Source organism: Salmo trutta, chromosome 39, assembly GCF_901001165.1.
Source record: "Salmo trutta chromosome 39, fSalTru1.1, whole genome shotgun sequence".
NCBI classification, from domain to species: domain Eukaryota; kingdom Metazoa; phylum Chordata; class Actinopteri; order Salmoniformes; family Salmonidae; genus Salmo; species Salmo trutta.
In genome coordinates, this window is record NC_042995.1 from 14594865 (window position 1) to 14613678 (window position 18814).

At 43.9% G+C, this 18814-nt stretch overlaps 1 protein-coding gene across 1 annotated transcript; it reads right to left on the bottom strand.

The window, feature by feature from the left end:
* On the bottom strand, nt 1-18567 carry LOC115179858 (ribose-phosphate pyrophosphokinase 2). The gene is made up of 7 exons (XM_029741715.1): nt 18315-18567; nt 5693-5876; nt 2358-2456; nt 2014-2138; nt 1556-1729; nt 756-915; nt 1-496 (listed from the first exon to the last, which is right to left on the bottom strand). Exons 1-7 carry the CDS (start codon nt 18434-18436, stop codon nt 404-406), a joined length of 957 nt encoding a protein of 318 aa, XP_029597575.1. The 5' UTR covers nt 18437-18567; the 3' UTR covers nt 1-403.
* Nucleotides 18568-18814: the final 247 nt, after the last annotated feature.

The following is an 18814-nucleotide window of genomic DNA, read 5'->3' on the forward strand; positions in this document are numbered from 1 at the left end:
CAATGGAATGCTTTCATTTATAGTGAAACGGACAGAAAATGAGGTACAACAGAACAGGAACATCGTTAGGCAATGGACCTTTGGTTAAAATGACAGCCAGATCCATTGGCTGGCAAGGCATGATATTGAAAACAAACAATAAGGAAATGTTAACATGGTAATATGCATAAATAGAAACTTGCTGGTCTCAAAGAGGTGATACTCTTTCTTGGGTCTCCACACGGAACAACGGAGCTGGGAAAGTGGGCGTGGCCTTTAGGAATCGGTCACGCGTAATTGGCCCAAATCATCAGGGCTTAAGGACTTCCGGGAGGGCGTGGCCGCTGAAGGTGCGAGCTGCTTGGACCATGAGGAGAGAAACGGCCTAAATTGGCCGTTGTGACCTCTTCCTTGTGACCATCCTTTATAAGGGCACGTGGCTGAAGAGGTAGGACACCGACTCGCCATTGTGGGTTCTCCTGATCGCCTCAGCCAGGATCATGGCTATATCTATGATCTGGTGGAGACCACAGAAATACAACATCATATACATCTCTATGGCAGACCACCATCAACCAGTGCCTCAGGTCAGGTAACCTATAGGGCAGCCAATCAATCCTGATTGGAATGGTTAGCTTTAACAGCAGCAGCAAGCTACATATACTTTAAGACATGGGAGAGGCAAAATGCTGTAAGTATCAACAAATGGATTCCTCATTGGCTAAAAGGTAGAAGGACGTGAGTAAACAGGAAGTGCCTATCTGGACTGTGGGTACCTGTATCTTTGGGCAAGACTTCATCTTCTCCTCCTGGGGGATGGTGTTGGTGACCACCACGGCCTCGAAGGGAGCGTCGTTGATGCGCGCGATGGCCGGACCGGAAAATATGCCGTGCGTGAGGATAGCGTAGACCTTGATCGCACCGGCATCAATCAATCTAGAAAGAGAGAGATGAGTTGTGTAATATATTTTAAAAAAGTGACAGTAATATGGAAACTGTGTTTGAAATAATGCATATGAGCAAAGTAGAAAAATGAAATTTCAAACATCAAATAGAAGAGTGAAAGGTTGAGGATTTTCAGAGAGAGTGAAACGGGAGCCATGGTTGAGACTGGAACAAACGATACTGACTTCCAGGCTTTTAGACCCCCCCTCCCCCTTGGGCCACCTATGTCCAAACAGCAAAATAAAAATAGCTTGCTTTAAAACAGCTACATTTTGTCACTGCAGCAAACAGGAGAGCCCTACATGTTTAGGGCAGCGACTGTACCATTGGCCACACCCATGGCCAAGCCCCCATTTTGATGCAGAAAAAAAACCCTGAGTTGATTTTGAATCCCCACATCACTTCTCACCCTCTACACAATCTCTCTCATTAGGTTTGATACAACGGTTCAGGTCAATAAACCATACTGTGATTTGAGATCAACAGATGAGCCTACATAGCAACCGTCTATAAATACTGACTTGTATTGACACCACAAGCCAAACACAAATAACCTAGAGCAAGGACATAGTAGAATAATTTTGGGGATATTAGGAGTTGTGTGAGTGTGTGCGTGGTTGCTGTGACTCACTTCTCAGCAGCTTTGCAGATGGTACCGCAGGTGTCGGCCATGTCGTCGACCAGGATGGCCACGCGGTCCTTCACGTCTCCGACCAGGACCATGCGGTCCACCTCGTTGGCCTTCTTCCTCTCTTTGTGGATGAGGGCAAACTCCACATTCAGACGGTCAGCGATGGAGGTCACTCTGGATACAGGGAATTAAAACAAAGAGATGAGAAATATGAGAAATGCATGTCAGCGCTCAGCTGAAATAGCACCGCGTTCGCATGACCTCCAGAAGTCGAGCATAACTCATCTAGAAAATGGACAAGTACAAAGAAACACCCAATGAAAAAGGGTGAAACGCAAGGGAGAGATGAACGGGTCCAAACATTTCTAACTTTCCCCATAGCTTTGCCACATTGTTGAAGACCTCAGGACCAGCCGTATCTGGTTCATGTGACCCTGCCACATGGAATTGGTTATTACCGTTTGGCTCCTCCAGCGTCAGGGGACACAATGCAGCTGTTCTTCCACTCTGGAATGTTCTCCCGGATCCACTGGAGGACCGCGGGCTCTGCATACAGGTTGTCCACGGCGATGTCGAAGAATCCCTACGGAGAGATCAGAAAAAGTTAATATACTGCCTCTTTGATTAGCTTAACATTGAGCAAAAACATAGCGACAACTTTAGACTTCACTGCATTAACTAGGAATGAAACAAATGTAGCAACTACTAGTCGTTTCAATTCAATATAACTTCATTTATCGGCAAGGGAAACAGCACCCTGCAATTGCCTTGCTGTGACGGTGATGTGTTGGATGCTGCCTACCTGGATCTGCGAGGCGTGGAGGTCCATTGTGATGATGTGGTCGGCGCCGGCTACAGACAGCATGTTGGCCACCAGCTTGGCTGAGATAGGAGCACGACTCTGGGACACAGAGGGAGTTACAGGCTCTTTCAAATGAAGCACACAATTCAATTATTCAGCGTGACAACAATGGTTGCACTACATTAAAATGCCCTGGATTGAAATAACTAGTGAAGTCTAAACCGTCTGCTCCTCCACAAGGAACACAATCCAGGTCAGGCGACGGACAACAGATGATGGTGATTGGCTACAGGTTGTCGCGTGTTCAACACAGACATCTCAGAATTCTGTGGTTAATGCACACAGCCCTCTGTAGCAAAATAGCAGCACAAGGTGACTGTAGAGATTCTGGTTTCAGGGGACAACTCACAGGTTACTTTATTTACACACACACACAAGTTCAACTCTGGCAGGACGCTTGTTTCAACATCTATTTTGTGCTAGGTCACATTCCACAGTGCCATGTATTGATTTAACATGCCTCGGGGAAAAGACAGTGATAGGCCAACATGTGGACTTAAACAGCCACCATTTGGTATAAGCAAACATACCGTCTAAATCCTTCTTGATTTAACTTAGATTTACAAACATAAGTAGACCCTCTGTCGGAAATCTGTAATGTCCTGTTCTAGAACTTGTAGTTGGAGGGTTTGTATAAGATACAGATGTATTTCCCAACTCCAGACCTCCAGTAACCCCTACAGCATACATTTTTGTTGTAGGCTAAGACAAGCACACCTGCTGCAACTTGTCAACTAATCATCAAGCCCTCAATGAGTTGAATCAGGGTTTTGACTAGATGGGATGCCTCTAATGTCAGAAGTGACCTTTTCAAAACAGGTTAGGAACATTCAATTAAAGTTAGGAAGTTAGGGTTTGCTAAATTGCAAAGATTCTCCAACATGACCTCGGATATGCAAGTTATGACGTCAATTTGACATTAGCAAGATTCCTGCTAGACACGACCATGAAATCAGGTAAGTCAGCCCAGGGCTACACTGGAGGACTAGAGTAGGGAAACACTGGGCTACAGTGTGCCACTATGTTAGAGGGGCCTTTGAGGTCTGGCATGTTACACCTTCATGTTACAAAACATAATAGGGCTCCCGAGTGACGCAGCGGTCTACGGCACTGCGTCCCAGTGCAATAGGCGTCATTGTAGTACCTGGTTCAAATCCAGGCTGTATCATATCCGTCCGTGATTGGGAGTCCCATAGGGCTGCGCAGAATTGGCCCGGCTTCATCCGGGTTTGGCCGGAGTAGGCGGTCATTGTAAATAAGAATTTGTTCTCAACGGACTAGCCTAGTTAAATAAAGGTTAAATATGCTCCAAAACATTACATCTCGTGCTTAGGGTCTCATGATAGTAACTGGTGCTTGATACACTGTCTTTGGGTTGATAGAGAAAGAGGGAGAAAAGGTAGAATATAGGTTAGGCCTGAGAACAACTGCGGCTTGCTACATGAGGAAACTTGTTTGTTACTTTATTAACTGGAACAGTGTGTGAATCATTTACCAGATAAGCGGTGTTCTGAACCTTTTCTCCCCTCTTGGAAAGCCTGACGTCACCTTTCAGTGAAGTAACATTTACATGAACTGAACGAGAATTTGGCCTAATTGTTGTCAGGTGATGAACCATGCTCTAATTCAAACCTACAGCTATATTTGGTTGAGGCTGTATTTTTCGTATGTTTTTTTGTGTAATAACACAAGTTATTGGATGACATGCCAATCAACTCTGTCTGGGGAAAACATTCAATAGGAGGAGATGTGTGTATGTTTATATTGCAGAATAATAGTGAAGACATTAAAACTATGAAATAACACATGGAATCATATAGTAATCAATAAAGTGTAAAACTAATTCAGAGATACTTCAAAGTAACCACTCTTGCCTTGACAGCTTTGCACACTAGGCATTCTCTCAACCAGCTTGACCTGGAATGCTTTTCCAACAGTCTTGAAGGAGTTGCCACATATGCTGAGCACTTGTTGGCTGCTTTTCCTTCACTCTGCGGTCCAACTCATCCTAAACCATCTCAATTGGGTTGAGGTCAGGTGATTGTGGAGGCCAGGTCATCTGATGCAGCACTCCATTACTCTACTTCTTGGTCAAATAGCCCTTATACAGCCTGGAGGTGTGTTGGGTCATTGTCCTGTTGAAAAACAAATGATAGCCCCACTAAGCGCAAACCAGATGGGATGGCGTATCACTGCCGAATGCTGTGACAGCCATGCTGGTTGTGTGCCTTGAATTCTAAATAAATCAAGTGTCACCGGCAAAGCCTCCACACACCATCATGGTGGGAACAAGGCATGCAGAGATCATCTGTTCACCTACTCTGTCTCAAAGACATTGGTAGGAACCAAAAATCTAAAATTTGGACTCATCAGACCAAAGGATAGATTTCCACCGGTCTAATGTCCATTGCTTGTGTTTCTTGGCCCAAGCAAGTATCTTCTTATTGGTGTCCTTTAGTAGTGGTTTCTTTACAGCAATTCAACCACGAAGGCCTGATTCACACAGTCTCCTCTGAACAATTGATGTTGAGATCTGTGTTACTTGAACTCTGAAGCTTTTATTTGGGCTGCAATTTCTAAGGCTGATATCTCAAATTAACTTCTCTTCTGCAGCAGAGATAACTTCAGGTCTTCTTTTTCTGTGGCAGTCCTCATGAAAGCCAGTTTCACTATAGCGCTTGATGGTTTTTGCGACTGCAATTGAAGAAACTTTCAAGGTTCTTGACATTTTCCGGATTGACTGACCTTCATGTCTTAAAATAATGACGGACTGTCGTTTCTCTTTGTTTATTTGAGATGTTATTGCCATAATGTGGACTTGGTCTTTTACCAAATAGGGTTATCGCCTGTATACCACCCCTACCGTATCACAACAACGCATGAAGAAGACATTCCACCAATTAACTTTTATCAAGGCACACCTGTTAATTGAAATGCATTCCAGGTGACCACATCATAAAGCAGGTTGAGAGAATGCCAAGAGTGTGCAAACCTGTCATCAAGGCAAAGGGTGGCTACTTTGAAGAACCTCAAACACTTTTTTGGTTACTACATGACTCCATATGTGTCATTTCATAGTTTTGATGTCTTCACTATTATTCTACAATGTAGAACATAGTAAAATATGTAGAAAAATCCTTGCATGAGTAGGTGTTCTAAAACTTTTGACTGGTACTGTACATATGCTTAGTTTTGAACTACATACTAGACACCACACGTTGAATCATTGTAGTAGACTTCTTTGGGCCTGCGAGCAGCCCGGCAGGCAGGCTTACCTTGTCTTTTTTGTCCTGCCGGGCGTAGGGGAAGCAGGGGATGACAGCGGTGACGCGGGACGACGAGGCGATCTTGCAGGCGTTGATCATGATCAGCAGCTCCATCAGGTTGTCGTTGATCTCGCCGCAGCCGCTCTGCACAATGTAGACGTCCTCGCCGCGCACGCTCTCCCCGATCTCCACGCTGACAAAGAGAAGAAGCAGCATTATTTAGTGTCATCTTAAGGAAAAGGATGAGCATAACTCTTACCACCACGCAACCTCTCACTCATCTCCACACTGAGGTAGAGAAGATCGCTCTTATCACTCCACACTAGGCCTATAGCTCGTATACCCTGACGGAGAAGGCTGATCATAATCTTCTCGCCATGGACATTTATCAACTAGGCCATCTCCCTCCCTACAAGGTATGCTTAGAAAAAAGGGCAACTTCTACTCGCTCATGAAAGATACTGCACCACAAATCACTTTCCAACAACACAGTATCATAACTGCACGCCAAAAGCGGAGGACTGATGGAGGTCTGGTGCAGTAAATTGGAGTGACCAGAACGAGCTTAACGTTGACAAACTAGCCTCACATGAGAACTCATTTGAAAGTGCGTGTGGAAAAGCAGACTTCTGGGAATCAGTGCACACACACACACCATCTCTCCACAAGTTGCAGGCATCAAAACAAGTAAACAACTGAAACATTCCAGACAGGACAACCTCCTTTCCCTGCCTCCGCTGGAGTCATGTGCTCACATCTGATCAATAGAGGCAACAGCCGGTCTACCTATCTGAACCACCCAGAAGGAGGCACGAGGGAATCTGTGTTCTAAGGGGAGAGCGTGAGACAGACGTGAAGAGACACGAGACCCACCGCTACTGTACAGACTAGGACTGTCGCAGAGTATATATATATATATAAAAAAAAAAAAAAAGTGGTCGACAGTGTTCTTTCAACCAATCGATCGGGCGAAAATTTTAAAACCTGTATTTTTCCCATATATAGGCACACCCTAAGTTAACCTCTCTAGGGCAGGTGGCACCAAATCGTCCCACCTACGTAACACGTAACAGCCAGTTGAATCCTGTGGCGCGATTTTCAAATACCTTAGAAATGCTATTACTTCAATTTCTCAAACATATGACTATTTTACAGCTATTTAAAGACAAGACTCTCGTTAATCTAACCACACTGTCCGATTTCAAAAAGGCTTTACAGCGAAAGCAAAACATTAGATTATGTCAGGAGAGTACCCAGCCAGAAATAATCACACACCCATTTTTCAAGCTAGCATATAATGTCACAAAAACCCAGAAGACAGCTAAATGCAGCACTAACCTTTGATGATCTTCATCAGATGACACACCTAGGACATTATGTTATACAATACATGCATGTTTTGTTCAATCAAGTTCATATTTATATCAAAAACCAGCTTTTTACATTAGCATGTGACGTTCAGAACTAGCATACCCCTCGCAAACTTCCGATGAATTTACTAAATTACTCACGATAAACGTTCACAAAAAGCATAACAATTATTTTAAGAATTATAGATACAGAACTCCTCTATGCACTCGATATGTCCGATTTTAAAATAGCTTTTCGGTGAAAGCACATTTTGCAATATTCTGAGTAGATAGCCCGGCATCACAGGGCTAGCTATTTAGACACCCACCAAGTTTAGCCCTCACCAAAGTCAGATTTACTATTAGAAAAGTTTGATTACCTTTCCTGTTCTTCGTCAGAATGCACTCCCAGGACTTCTACTTCAATAACAAATGTAGGTTTGGTCCAAAATAATCCATAGTCATGTTCCATCAGCGGCGTTTTGTTCGTGCGTTCAAGACACTATCCCAATGGTAAATAAGGGTCAAGCGCACGGCGCATTTCGTGAGAAAAGATTTCTAAATATTTCATTACCGTACTTCGAAGCATGTCAACCGCTGTTTAAAAATCTATTTTTACGCCATTTTTCTCGTAAAAAAGCGATAATATTCCGACCGGGAATCTGCAATTAGGTAAACAGCCGAAAGAAAATACAGCATGGGGTCGACTCGGGCACGCGCCTAAGCCCTTTGTCCTCTGATCGGCCACTTGGCAAAGGCGATCATGTGTTTCAGCCTGGGGCTGCCTCGTCATCGTTCAGCTTTTTCCCGGGCTCTGAGAGCCTATGGAAGCCGTAGGAAGTGTCACGTTACAGCTAAGATCCCCACTCTTCAATAAACAGAGACAAGAAGAACGACTCCTTGTCAGACAGGCCACTTCCTGCATGAAACCTTCTCAGGTTTTTGCCTGCCATATGAGTTCTGTTATACTCACAGACACCATTCAAACAGTTTTAGAAACTTTAGGGTGTTTTCTATCCAAAGCCAATAATTATATGCATATTCTAGTTACTGGGCAGGAGTAATAATCAGATTAAATCGGGTACGTTTTTTATCCGGCCGTGTAAATACTGCCCCCTAGCCCTAACAGGTTACTAAAATCAACAATATGCACTGAGCTTGTCTAATGCTTTAAGCACATTGTTTGATGAAATAATTGTTCCTGACCTTCCACCCGCTGCTGGCCATCGCAGATTCTGCCGCAACGCTCCTGAAGTTGCCTGTAATAGGCCTGGTTGTAACTATATTTGAAAAGGCTAAGTAAAAATGAAGTACGTTGTTTAACCTGCAAACAAATTCAACGGTGCATTGAAGATTGTTTCAGAACAACGGACAGCAACCGCAATCCAACGCGGGAGAAAGCGCTCACTGACGATTCAGTTCAGAACCTTGGAGAGTGCCACTGCAGCAGCCACTGTCAAGCATATAAAACCTGTCAATGTTTTAGCATACAACTAGAAAAACAAAGTAGACTACTTTACTGCTTTCGAATGGTATGTCATATTCGTTGTCGAACTATGGTAATCAGGTATTGTAAGGGGCGGAAGGTTGCTAGATCAAATGGTATGTCATATTCGTTGTCGAACTATGGTAATCAGGTATTGTAAGGGGTGGAAGGTTGCTAGATTGAATCCCCGAGCTGACAAGGTAAAAATCTGTTGTTCAGGGGCAGAACAAGGCAGTTAGCCTAGGAACAGTGGGTTGTCATTGTAAATAAGAATTTGTTCTTAACTGACTTTCCTAGTTAAATAAAGTTTAAAAATAAAACCGCTGTTTGCAGAGTTAACATTCCACTTTATTTTTTTGGCATCAATCCCTTACTACAACAAAATCCTGCCATACTGCAAACTTTTTCAACATTTTGTCTTAAGTATGCCTAAGAAAAGTATCAAGTATTTACTGTGTGTACCGGTAGATAAGTCTTAAGCTACAATTAGGCTCCTTTGCTTGTGCAGTCTGAATGTGCCATCCCCGCAGCCTAGTCGCTAGCTAGCACAATATGCAGCAAGCTAGCAAAACATTTGGCTATGGGCTGGCACTGGCAGTATGGGATTATGGAGAGTGCATTCAATTGTTTCTTCGTCATCTTGCTACGTAGATATCTAGCTGTGGGACACTGCACTAACTCGGCAGCGAACAAGCAGCTGTTTCATGGGAACTAGCTAATCTATTGTCTATAACATTATTAGCTACAGTGGTTAGCCAACTTTGAAAATTATTTACTGTTGTGAGCATTCTGTGCACTTAACAAGCTACCATCCCATAGCCTACATTGCATATGAAGTGTGACTGGCTCATCCATGGATGTACGGAGAAAATACCCCCGTTTTTTTTCTCTTTTTTGTTAGCTTCCCCACGCTGGGGTTTGTGCTCTGATTGGCTCAAAGTCAAATTGAGGGCCACCGACGAGCATTGCGATTCTACAAGTAGAATCAGTAGGTTCGTCACTACAGGTTCCGCTTTTGTTCTGGCAAGAGAAGGAACGGCCTCCCACTGTGATAAGTACCTATCGGCAGTGAGATTCTAGGTCTGTTTCATACTTTTTATTTATTTAACTAGGCAAGTCAGTTAAGAACAAACTCTTATTTACAATGACGGCCTCCTGCGGGGACAGGGGCTGGGATTAAAAATAGGACAACCCATCCCGACAAGAGAAACACCACAACTCTAAATAAAGAGACCTAAGACAACATAGCATGGCAGCAACACAAAACAGTACAAACGTTGGGCACAGACAACAGCACAGAGGGCAAGAAGGTAGAGACAACAATACATCACACAAAGCAGCCACAACTGTCAGTAAGAGTGTCCATGATTGAGTCTTTGAATGAAGAGATTGAGATAAAACTGTCCAGTTTGAGTGTTTTTTGCAGCTCGTTCCAGTAGCTAGCTGCAGCGGACTGAGAAGATGAGCGACCCAGGGACGTGTGCGCTTTGGGGACCTTTAACAGAATGTGACTGGCAGAACGGGTGTTGTATGTGGAGGATGAGGGCTGCAGTAGATATCTCAGATAGGGAGGAGTGGAGGAGTGAAGGAGGAGTGAGGCCTAAGAGGGCGTTATAAATAAGCATCAACCCGTGGGTCATGCGACAAGTATACAGAGATGACCAGTTTACAGAAGACTATAGAGTGCAGTGATGTGTCCTATAAGGAGCATTGGTGGCAAATCTGATGGCCGTATGGTAAAGAACATCTAGCCGCTCGAGAGCACCCTTACCTGCCAATCTATAAATGACATCTCCGTAATCTAGCATGGGTAGGATCTGAATCGGGGTTAGTTTGGCAGCTGGGGCAAAGAGGAGCGATTACGATAAAGGAAACCATGTCTAGATTTAACCTTAGCATGCAGCTTTGATGCAGGGAAACTTAAATCAGTTTTACCAAATTTCTATCAGCATGTTAAATGTGCAACCAGAGGGAAAAGAACTCTGGAACACCTTTACTCCACACACAGATGCATACAAAGCTCTCCCTCACCCTCCATTTGGCAAATCTGACCATAATTCCATCCTCCTGATTCCTGTTTACAAGCCAAAATTAAAAGCAGGAAGCACCAGTGACTAGATCAATAAAAAAAGCAGTCAGATGAAGCAGATATTTAGGTACAGGACTGTTTTGCTAGCACAGACTGGAATATGTTCTGGGATTCCTCCAATGGCATTGAGAAGTACACCACATCTGTCTTTGGCTTCATCAATAAGTGCATCGATCACATCGTCCCCACAGTGACCATACCCCAACCAAAAGCCATGGAGCATACAGGCAGCATCTGCACAGAGCTAAAGGCTAGAGCTGCCGCTTTCAAGGAGCGGGACTAACCTGGAAGCTTATAAGAAATCCCGCTATGCCCCCCAACGAACCAAACAGGCAAAGCGTCAATACAAGACTAAGATCGAGCCCTATTACACTGGCTCTGATGCTCGTCGGATGTGGCAGGGCCTGCAAACCGTTAGACTACAAAGGGAAGCACAGGCAAGAGCTGCCCAGTGACACGAGCCTACCTGACGAGCTAAACTACTTCTATGCTCGCTCCGCTGCAAATAACACTGAAACATGCATGAGAGCACCAGCTGTACCGGAAGACTGTGATCACACTCTCCACAGCCGATGTGAGTAAAACCTTTAAACAGGTCAACATTCACAAGGCTGCAGGGCCAGACGGATTACCAGGACTTGTACTGCGAGCATGCGCTGACAAACTAGCAAGTGTCTTCACTGACATTTTCAACCTCTCCGTGTCCGAGTCTGTAATACCAACATGTTTTAAGCAGACCACCATAGTGCCTGCGCCCAAGAACACTTAGGTAACCTGCCTAAATGACTACCGACCAGTTGCACTCTCGTCTGCAGCCATGAAGTGCTTGAAAAGGCTGGTCACGGCTCACATCAACACCATTATCCCAGAAACCCTAGACCCACTCCAGTTTGCATACTGCTCCAACAGATCCACAGATGATGCCGTCTCTATTGCACTCCACACTGCCCTTTCCCACCTGGACAAAAGGAACACCTATGTGAGAATGCTATTCATTGACTACAGCTCAACGTTCAACACCATAGTGGTCCTATGTGGCTCAGTTGGTAGAGCATGGTGTTTGCAACGCCAGGGTTGTGGGTTCGATTCCCACGGGGGACCAGTATGGGGGGGGGGGAATTATGAAAATGTATGCACTCACTACTAAGTCGCTCTGTAAGTCACTCTGGATAAGAGCGTCTGCTAAATGACTAAAATGTAACACATCCGCCACGCTGATCCTCAACACAGGGGCCCCTCAGGGGTGCGTGCTCAGCCCCCTCCTGTACTCCCCGTTCACTCATGACTGCACGGCCAGGCACGACTCCAACACCATCATTAAAATTTGTCGATGACAACAGTGGTAGGCCTGATCACCGACAACAACGAGAGCCTATAGGGAGGTCAGAGACCTGGCCTTGTGGTGCCAGGACAACAACCTCTCCCTCAACGTGATCAAGACAAAGGAGATGATTGTAGACTACAAGAAAAAGAGGACTGAGCACGCCCCCATTCTCATCGATGGGGCTGCAGTGGAGCAGGTTGAGAGCTTCAAGTTCCTTGGTGTCCACATCAACAAACTAACATGGTCCAAGCACACCTTGACGGGCACGACAAAACCTATTCCCCCTCAATAGACTGAAAAAAAAATTTTGGCTTGGGCCTGTATGAGGTGACTACCTCAAGCTCTAAACCCTCAGGAGGTAGTAATAACACCTGTGGGAAGAGGGGCATTCTTCGTGCCAAACCACATGACCTTTGTTTTGGAGGTGTTCAGAACAAGGTTAAGGGTAGAGAAAGCTTGTTGGATACTAAGAAAGCTTTGTTGTAGAGCATTTAACACAAAATCTGGGGAGGGGCCAGCTAAGTATAAGACATAAATGAACATAGATGGATGAGAGGAGAGCGTCCTACTGCCTGAGCTATGTTGTTGATGTAAATTGAGAAGAGCGTGGGGCCTAGGGTTGGAGCCTTTGGGTACTCCCTTGGTGATAGGCAGTGGCTGAAACAGCAGATTCTGACTTTATACACTGCACTCAGAGGTAGTTAGCAAACCAGGCCAAAGACCTCTCAGAGACACCAATACTGCTTAGCCGGCCCATGAGAATGTAATGTTCTACCGTATCAAAAGCTTTGAACAAATCAATAAAATAGCAGCACAATATTGCTTAGAATCAAGGGCAATGGTGACATCATTGAGGACCTTTATGGTTGCAGTGACACATCCATAACCTGAGCGGAAACCAGATTGCACACCCGAAAGAATACTGTGCTTCTTGTCAGTAACAACCGCATAAATCAACATTAAGGGACATGAGCAGCTGTGAGGAGGAGGGTTTATTCTCCAGGTCTTTAACCGTTTTCCAGAAGTTCTTGGGGTTAGACCCACAGATAGAGAACTGCTCCTTAAAGTAACTAACTTTGGCCTTCCGGATAGCCCGAGTGCACTTATTTCTCATTTGCCTGAAAGATGCCAGTTAGCCTGAGTAACTCTGCAAGATCACGGTCGAACCAGGGGCTGAACCCGTTTTAATTCTCATTTCTTTATGGGGGTGTGTTTGTTAACAATACCACTGAAAATATAAAAAAAAAGGTTAAAACGTCTTTCGAAAGGGGATCAAGCTGATTTCTATACCATTTTACAGAGGACAGTTCAGGAAGGAAGGCTAGCTCATTAAAGTGTTTTAGCAAGCGTCTGACAAATCAGGACAGGTCGTTTCACTGAGCAACCATTATGAACACAGGCTGTAAAACAGTGATCACTAAGGTCATTACAGAAAACACCAGACTGATACCTATCAGGATTATTTGTGAGGATAACGTCGAGGAGAGTAGCCTTTTCTGGGTGTTTGGAGTCATACCTTGTGGGATTGGTAATATTCTGAGAAAGATTTAGGGAGTCCCATTGCTTTAGGACTTGGTCAGGTGGTTTAAGCATGTCCCAGTTTAGGTCACCTTGCGGGACAAATTCAGGCCAGGAGAGAGCTTAGGGCAGGTAGGGTACAGGCCGGTGCTGATGGAGGACAATAGCACCCAGCAACAGTCAACAAAGAGCCATTTGAAAGTTTAATGCTTAAAACCAGCAAATCAAGTTGTTTAGGGACAGACTTTGTGGAGACAACCGAGCACTGAAAGTGATCCTTCGTAAAGATTGCCACTCCCCCACCTTTGGAAGATCTGTCTTGCCAAAAAAGGTTATACCCAGAAAGGTGAACATCAGTATTCTAAACACTTCCTTAACCACATCTCAGTAATGACCAACACATCTGGATTGGATATGTGAACCCACACTTTCAATTGATCCATTTTAGGTAATGAGCTTCTAGCGTTAACATGCAGAAAACCCAGGCTTTTACGAGAGCAGAAACCAGTGAAGTAGATAGAGCACAAGTCAGAATTGAGACTAGCAAAAGTAGGTGGGCTAGGGTGTACACGCACATTTCCAGATATCATCAAAAGTAATACAATCAAGGCACAGCATAGCACAGGGAGAGCTCTGCAGTGCTGATTTATGACATCTTAATGCGCATCAGATGGCAACAAGATCATATTGTACAGCAATTCTATCAGGTAACATGAATACAAAGCAAGCGAGAGGTGGTTAGAATAGGATGGGAGGATGGGAGGCCAAAAGTCAGTGTCACCAATAGAGAGTCAGAGTCCAGAGTGTGGGAACAAACAGTCTGTCCCACGGTTGGGTAAAGAAAGTTTGTAGTCAAAGTACGCATGAGTCAAATAGCAAAACGCACAAGATTTTTTTTTATATAACGAGGGGGTAGCCATTGTAAGTTCAGACTAGAGGTCGACCGGTTATGATTTTTCAACGCCGATACCGATACCAATTATTGGAGGGCCAAAAAAAGCTGATACCGATTAATCGGACGATATTTTATTTATTTATAATAATGACAACTACAACAATACTGAATGAAAACTTATTTTAACTTAATATAATACATCAATAAAATCAATTTAGCCTAAAATAAATTATGAAACATGTTCAATTTGGTTTAAATAATGCAAAAACAAAGTGTTGGAGAAGAAAGTAAAAGTGCAATATGTGCCATGTAAAAAAAGCTAACATTGAAGTTCCTTGCTCAGAACATGAGAACATATGAAAGCTGGTGGTTCCTTTTAACACGAGTCTTCAATATTCCCAGGTAAGAAGTTTTAGGTTGTAGTTATTATAGGACTATTTCTCTCTATACGATTTGTATTTCATATACCTTTGACTATTGGATGTTCTTATAGGCACTTTAGTATTGCCAGTGTAACAGTATAGCGTCGGTCCCTCTCCTCGCTCCTACCTGGGCTCGAACCAGGAACACATCGACAACAGCCACCCTCGAAGCAGCGTTACCCATGCAGAGCAAGGGGAACAACTACTCCAAGTCTCAGAACGAGTGTCGTTTGAAACGCTATTAGCGCGCCCCCCGCTAACTAGCTAGCCATTTCACATCGGTTACACCAGCCTAATCTTGGGAGTTGATAGGCTTGAAGTCATAAACAGCACAATGCTTGAAGCATTGCGAAGAGCTGCTGGCAAACGCACGAAAGTGCTGTTTGAATGAATGCTTACGAGCCTGCTGGTGCCTACCATCGCTCAGTCAGACTGCTCTATCAAATCATAGACTTAATTATAACATAATAACACAGAAATACGAGCATTTGGTCATCAATATGGTCAAAACCGGAAACTATCATTTCGAAAACAAAACGTTATTTTTTCTGTGAAATATGGAACCGTTCCGCATTTTATCTAATGGATGGCATCCCTAAGTCTAAATATTGCTGTTACATTGTACAACCTTCAATGTTATGTCATAATTAATTACGGCCTTTGTTAGGAATAAATGGACTTCACACAGTTCGCAATGAGCCAGGCGGCCCAAACTGCTGCTATACCCTGACTGCTTGCACGGAACGCAAGAGAAGTGACAATTTCCCTAGTTATAAGAAATTCATGTTAGCAGGCAATATTAACCAAATATGCAGGTTTAAAAATATATACTTGTGTATTGATTTTAAAGAAAGGCATTGGTGTTTATGGTTACGTACATTGGTGCAACGACAGTGCTTTTTCGCAAATGCGCTTGTTAAATCATCACCCGTTTCTCGAAGTAGGCTGTGATTCAATGAGAAATTAACAGGCACCGATTATATGCAACGCAGGACACGCTAGATAAACTAGTAATATCAACCATGTGTAGTTAACTAGTGATTATGTTAAGATTGATTGTTTTTTTATAAGATAAGTTTAATGCTAGCTAGCAACTTACCTTGGCTTCTTGCTGCCCTCGCGTAACAGGTAGTCAGCCTGCCACGCAGGCTCCTTGTGGAGTGCAATGTAAGGCAGGTGGTTAGAGCGTTGGACTAGTAACCGGAAGGTGGCCGAATCCCCGAGCTGACAAGGTAAAAATCTGTCGTTCTGCCCCTGAACAAGGCAGTTAACCCACTGTTCCTAGGCCGTCATTGAAAATAAGAATGTGTTAACTGACTTGCCTAGTTAAATAAAAGGTGTATAAAAAAATATAAAAAAAAATAAAAAAAATTGGCTAATCGGTGTCCAAAAATACCGATTGTTATGAAAACTTGGAAATCGGCCCCAATTAAATCGGCCATTCCGATTAATCGGCCGACCTCTAGTTCAGAGTCACTCGCCCAAACAGTGCGTGTGTGCTGGAGGCGAGCGAAAGCTCGGGAGAAAGGGGGTGAGTGTGGTGGAGGTACTTGTACCAGACAGGGGGAGACAGGCCAGGGCAGACGATGAACAGATCGTCATGCGGAATCCAAGCAGCAGTGCAGCAGGCAATGGGAGTAGGTGTCACACCCACTTGGAAGAAGCTTTTATTTCTGGAGGCAGATTTCTTGTAGAAAATGCCAGTGAATGGTCTGAACAGCAGGAGGGGGCTTCAGAGGACGCGTCAAAGACTCCTGACATTTGTTGGGCCAAAAGCCCTTTTACGTCACACCTTAGTGCTAATTGAATTTGTATCTGGTCTGTCCTTTCAAGCCTGGCAGCTCAGTTCCACGTTGGATGGTGTCCTCAGGTCTCTGCTCTTTGTTTGCTAGAGCACCCTCCATATAACTTGGAAAAAGAAAACATTGGAAGCAGTAATCTATCCGGTTCATTTTGGTCAAAATTAGGTTGTAGGTTAGGAGTTTTGATCTGGAGCAAAGGCCATGCTGTGGAGAGTAGCATCCTGCATATGTACCTGCCGAAAAATCCAAGTTTATCTAACTCCAAATCTATCCTTTTGTAAAAAACTGGTTGAAAGATGTGAGAGCTCACATTAAGCTGTGTGTCTCTCTCTGAGGGGGGCGTGTCTCATGACCTATGTTTTGGAGGTGTTCAGAACAAGGTTAAGGGCAGAGAAAGCTTTGATGTTGAGCATTTACACAAAATCCAGGGAGGGCCAGCTGAGTATAAGACTATCATCTGCAATGATCTACTTAATACTATGTCCTTGCTCCCACTTTTCATCCTTGCGAGGAGGACATCCCACAATAATATCTTATTATCTGTTGTCCTTGTACTCACTCCCACGATCAGGCCAAACTTTCTCCAAAAGTATCCACAAATTCTAAAGCAGATAATTGTATTAATATAGCTGACAAAGACCCACTATTGCACATAGGAGACAAGTAATGAAGCTAGGCTAAAATCAATGAGACCAGAGCTCACCTTGGTTCATGGGGCAGTGCAGTGAACTCGCTCATACCCATTGCATCATATTGCGAGTATTGTAAAATCTACATGCACCAGTGCAGGTTTATGTAGTTACCATCTCTACTTAACAATTAGGTCAGCTTGCTTACTTGCTGGAAATGAACCTAGATTACGTGCATGACATAATTTAGCTCAAATGGAACCAGGGGTGGCAGCACGGCAAAAAAATATAGGAACAAATCAGATCAGGAAAATGATGTATGAATATGTATTGACATTTGAGTCATTTTAGCAGAGGGTCTTATACAGAGCGACTTACAGGGGCAATTAGGTTTAAGTGCATGACATTACTTAGCAGAGATGGAACCTGGCAGCAGGGCAAATAATTATAGGAACAACTTGGATAAAAAAAAAATAACATGATAAATGAAACATTGTATTGAATCAGAGCTCTAATACAGAGCGATTTACTGGTACAATTAGAGCAATCGACCGATTTATTACACCTAGTCGGTTCGGGGATTCAACCGGCGGTTTTTTTGTTCCTGGCCCAACCCGCTTACCCACTAGGCTACCTGCAGTTATCCACTCTTCTTTTCATTCTCTTCATTCCACTTTATCTGCAACGTTTCAAGGCGTTTGGCTACTGAACGTGGCCTCGTTCTCTGTTGCTGCAGTAGTTGGTTCTGTTTACCCGAACTAATGTTGGCTGTTATTAAGTCACGTGAGTCTCTTCGCAAACTAGCTAGCATGGTGAATCTTGCAAACTTACGACTCAACAATGAACACCAGCACGCGTGACCATGGGATTACATAACTAACTAGCCAATTTAGGTGTTGATGTAATAACGGCAGCAAGCTAACGTTATTCAGTGCCGTTAGCATAGCTGGCAAACTTACTACTCCTGCGCACATGTGCATGCATGACCCAGGCTGCTGGAAGTTAACGTCCGCACCAGATAGCTTGCTAGGGCTAGCTCAGCTAACGCAGCTGATAAGTTAGCTATTCATGCACTTATCTAAAGGCAGACGATAAATGCGTAAAAAAATAAACCTACCATGTTTCTTGGTTGGAGAATTTCTTCGTTATCACTTTCCCCAATTCCAGTCCGAGGCGATCAGCCACTTTTTGTGACAGGTCTTGGTGGGAGCTCCCGCTGAAAAGCACGATGTTCGGCATGTCCTAAATATTTCTGTGCAATTTTGTTAACTTATTATCGCTGTAGCCCACTCATAGCAGAACAGCACGACAGGACGCCTCACACTGAAAAGGAAGTGAGAACAGTGTATGCATGGTAGAGCGGAAGTGCAGCTTCCTAATTCTTTTTCTTCTTCTTTGGGATTGTTTTGGCGGATCGCATCGGATTTCTGCCACCTACTGTATTGGAGTGTGAGGCTATTCACAGCCTACCTACATTAAGTTATTTGTGATACAGTATTATACAATTGGGGAAAAGGAAAAATTATCCTGCCAACTATTAGCCCTAAAAAAAAGATAAAAAACACCACCGTATTCCATTATTTATCCTATCTAATCCTACTATGGTCTGGGGGGACA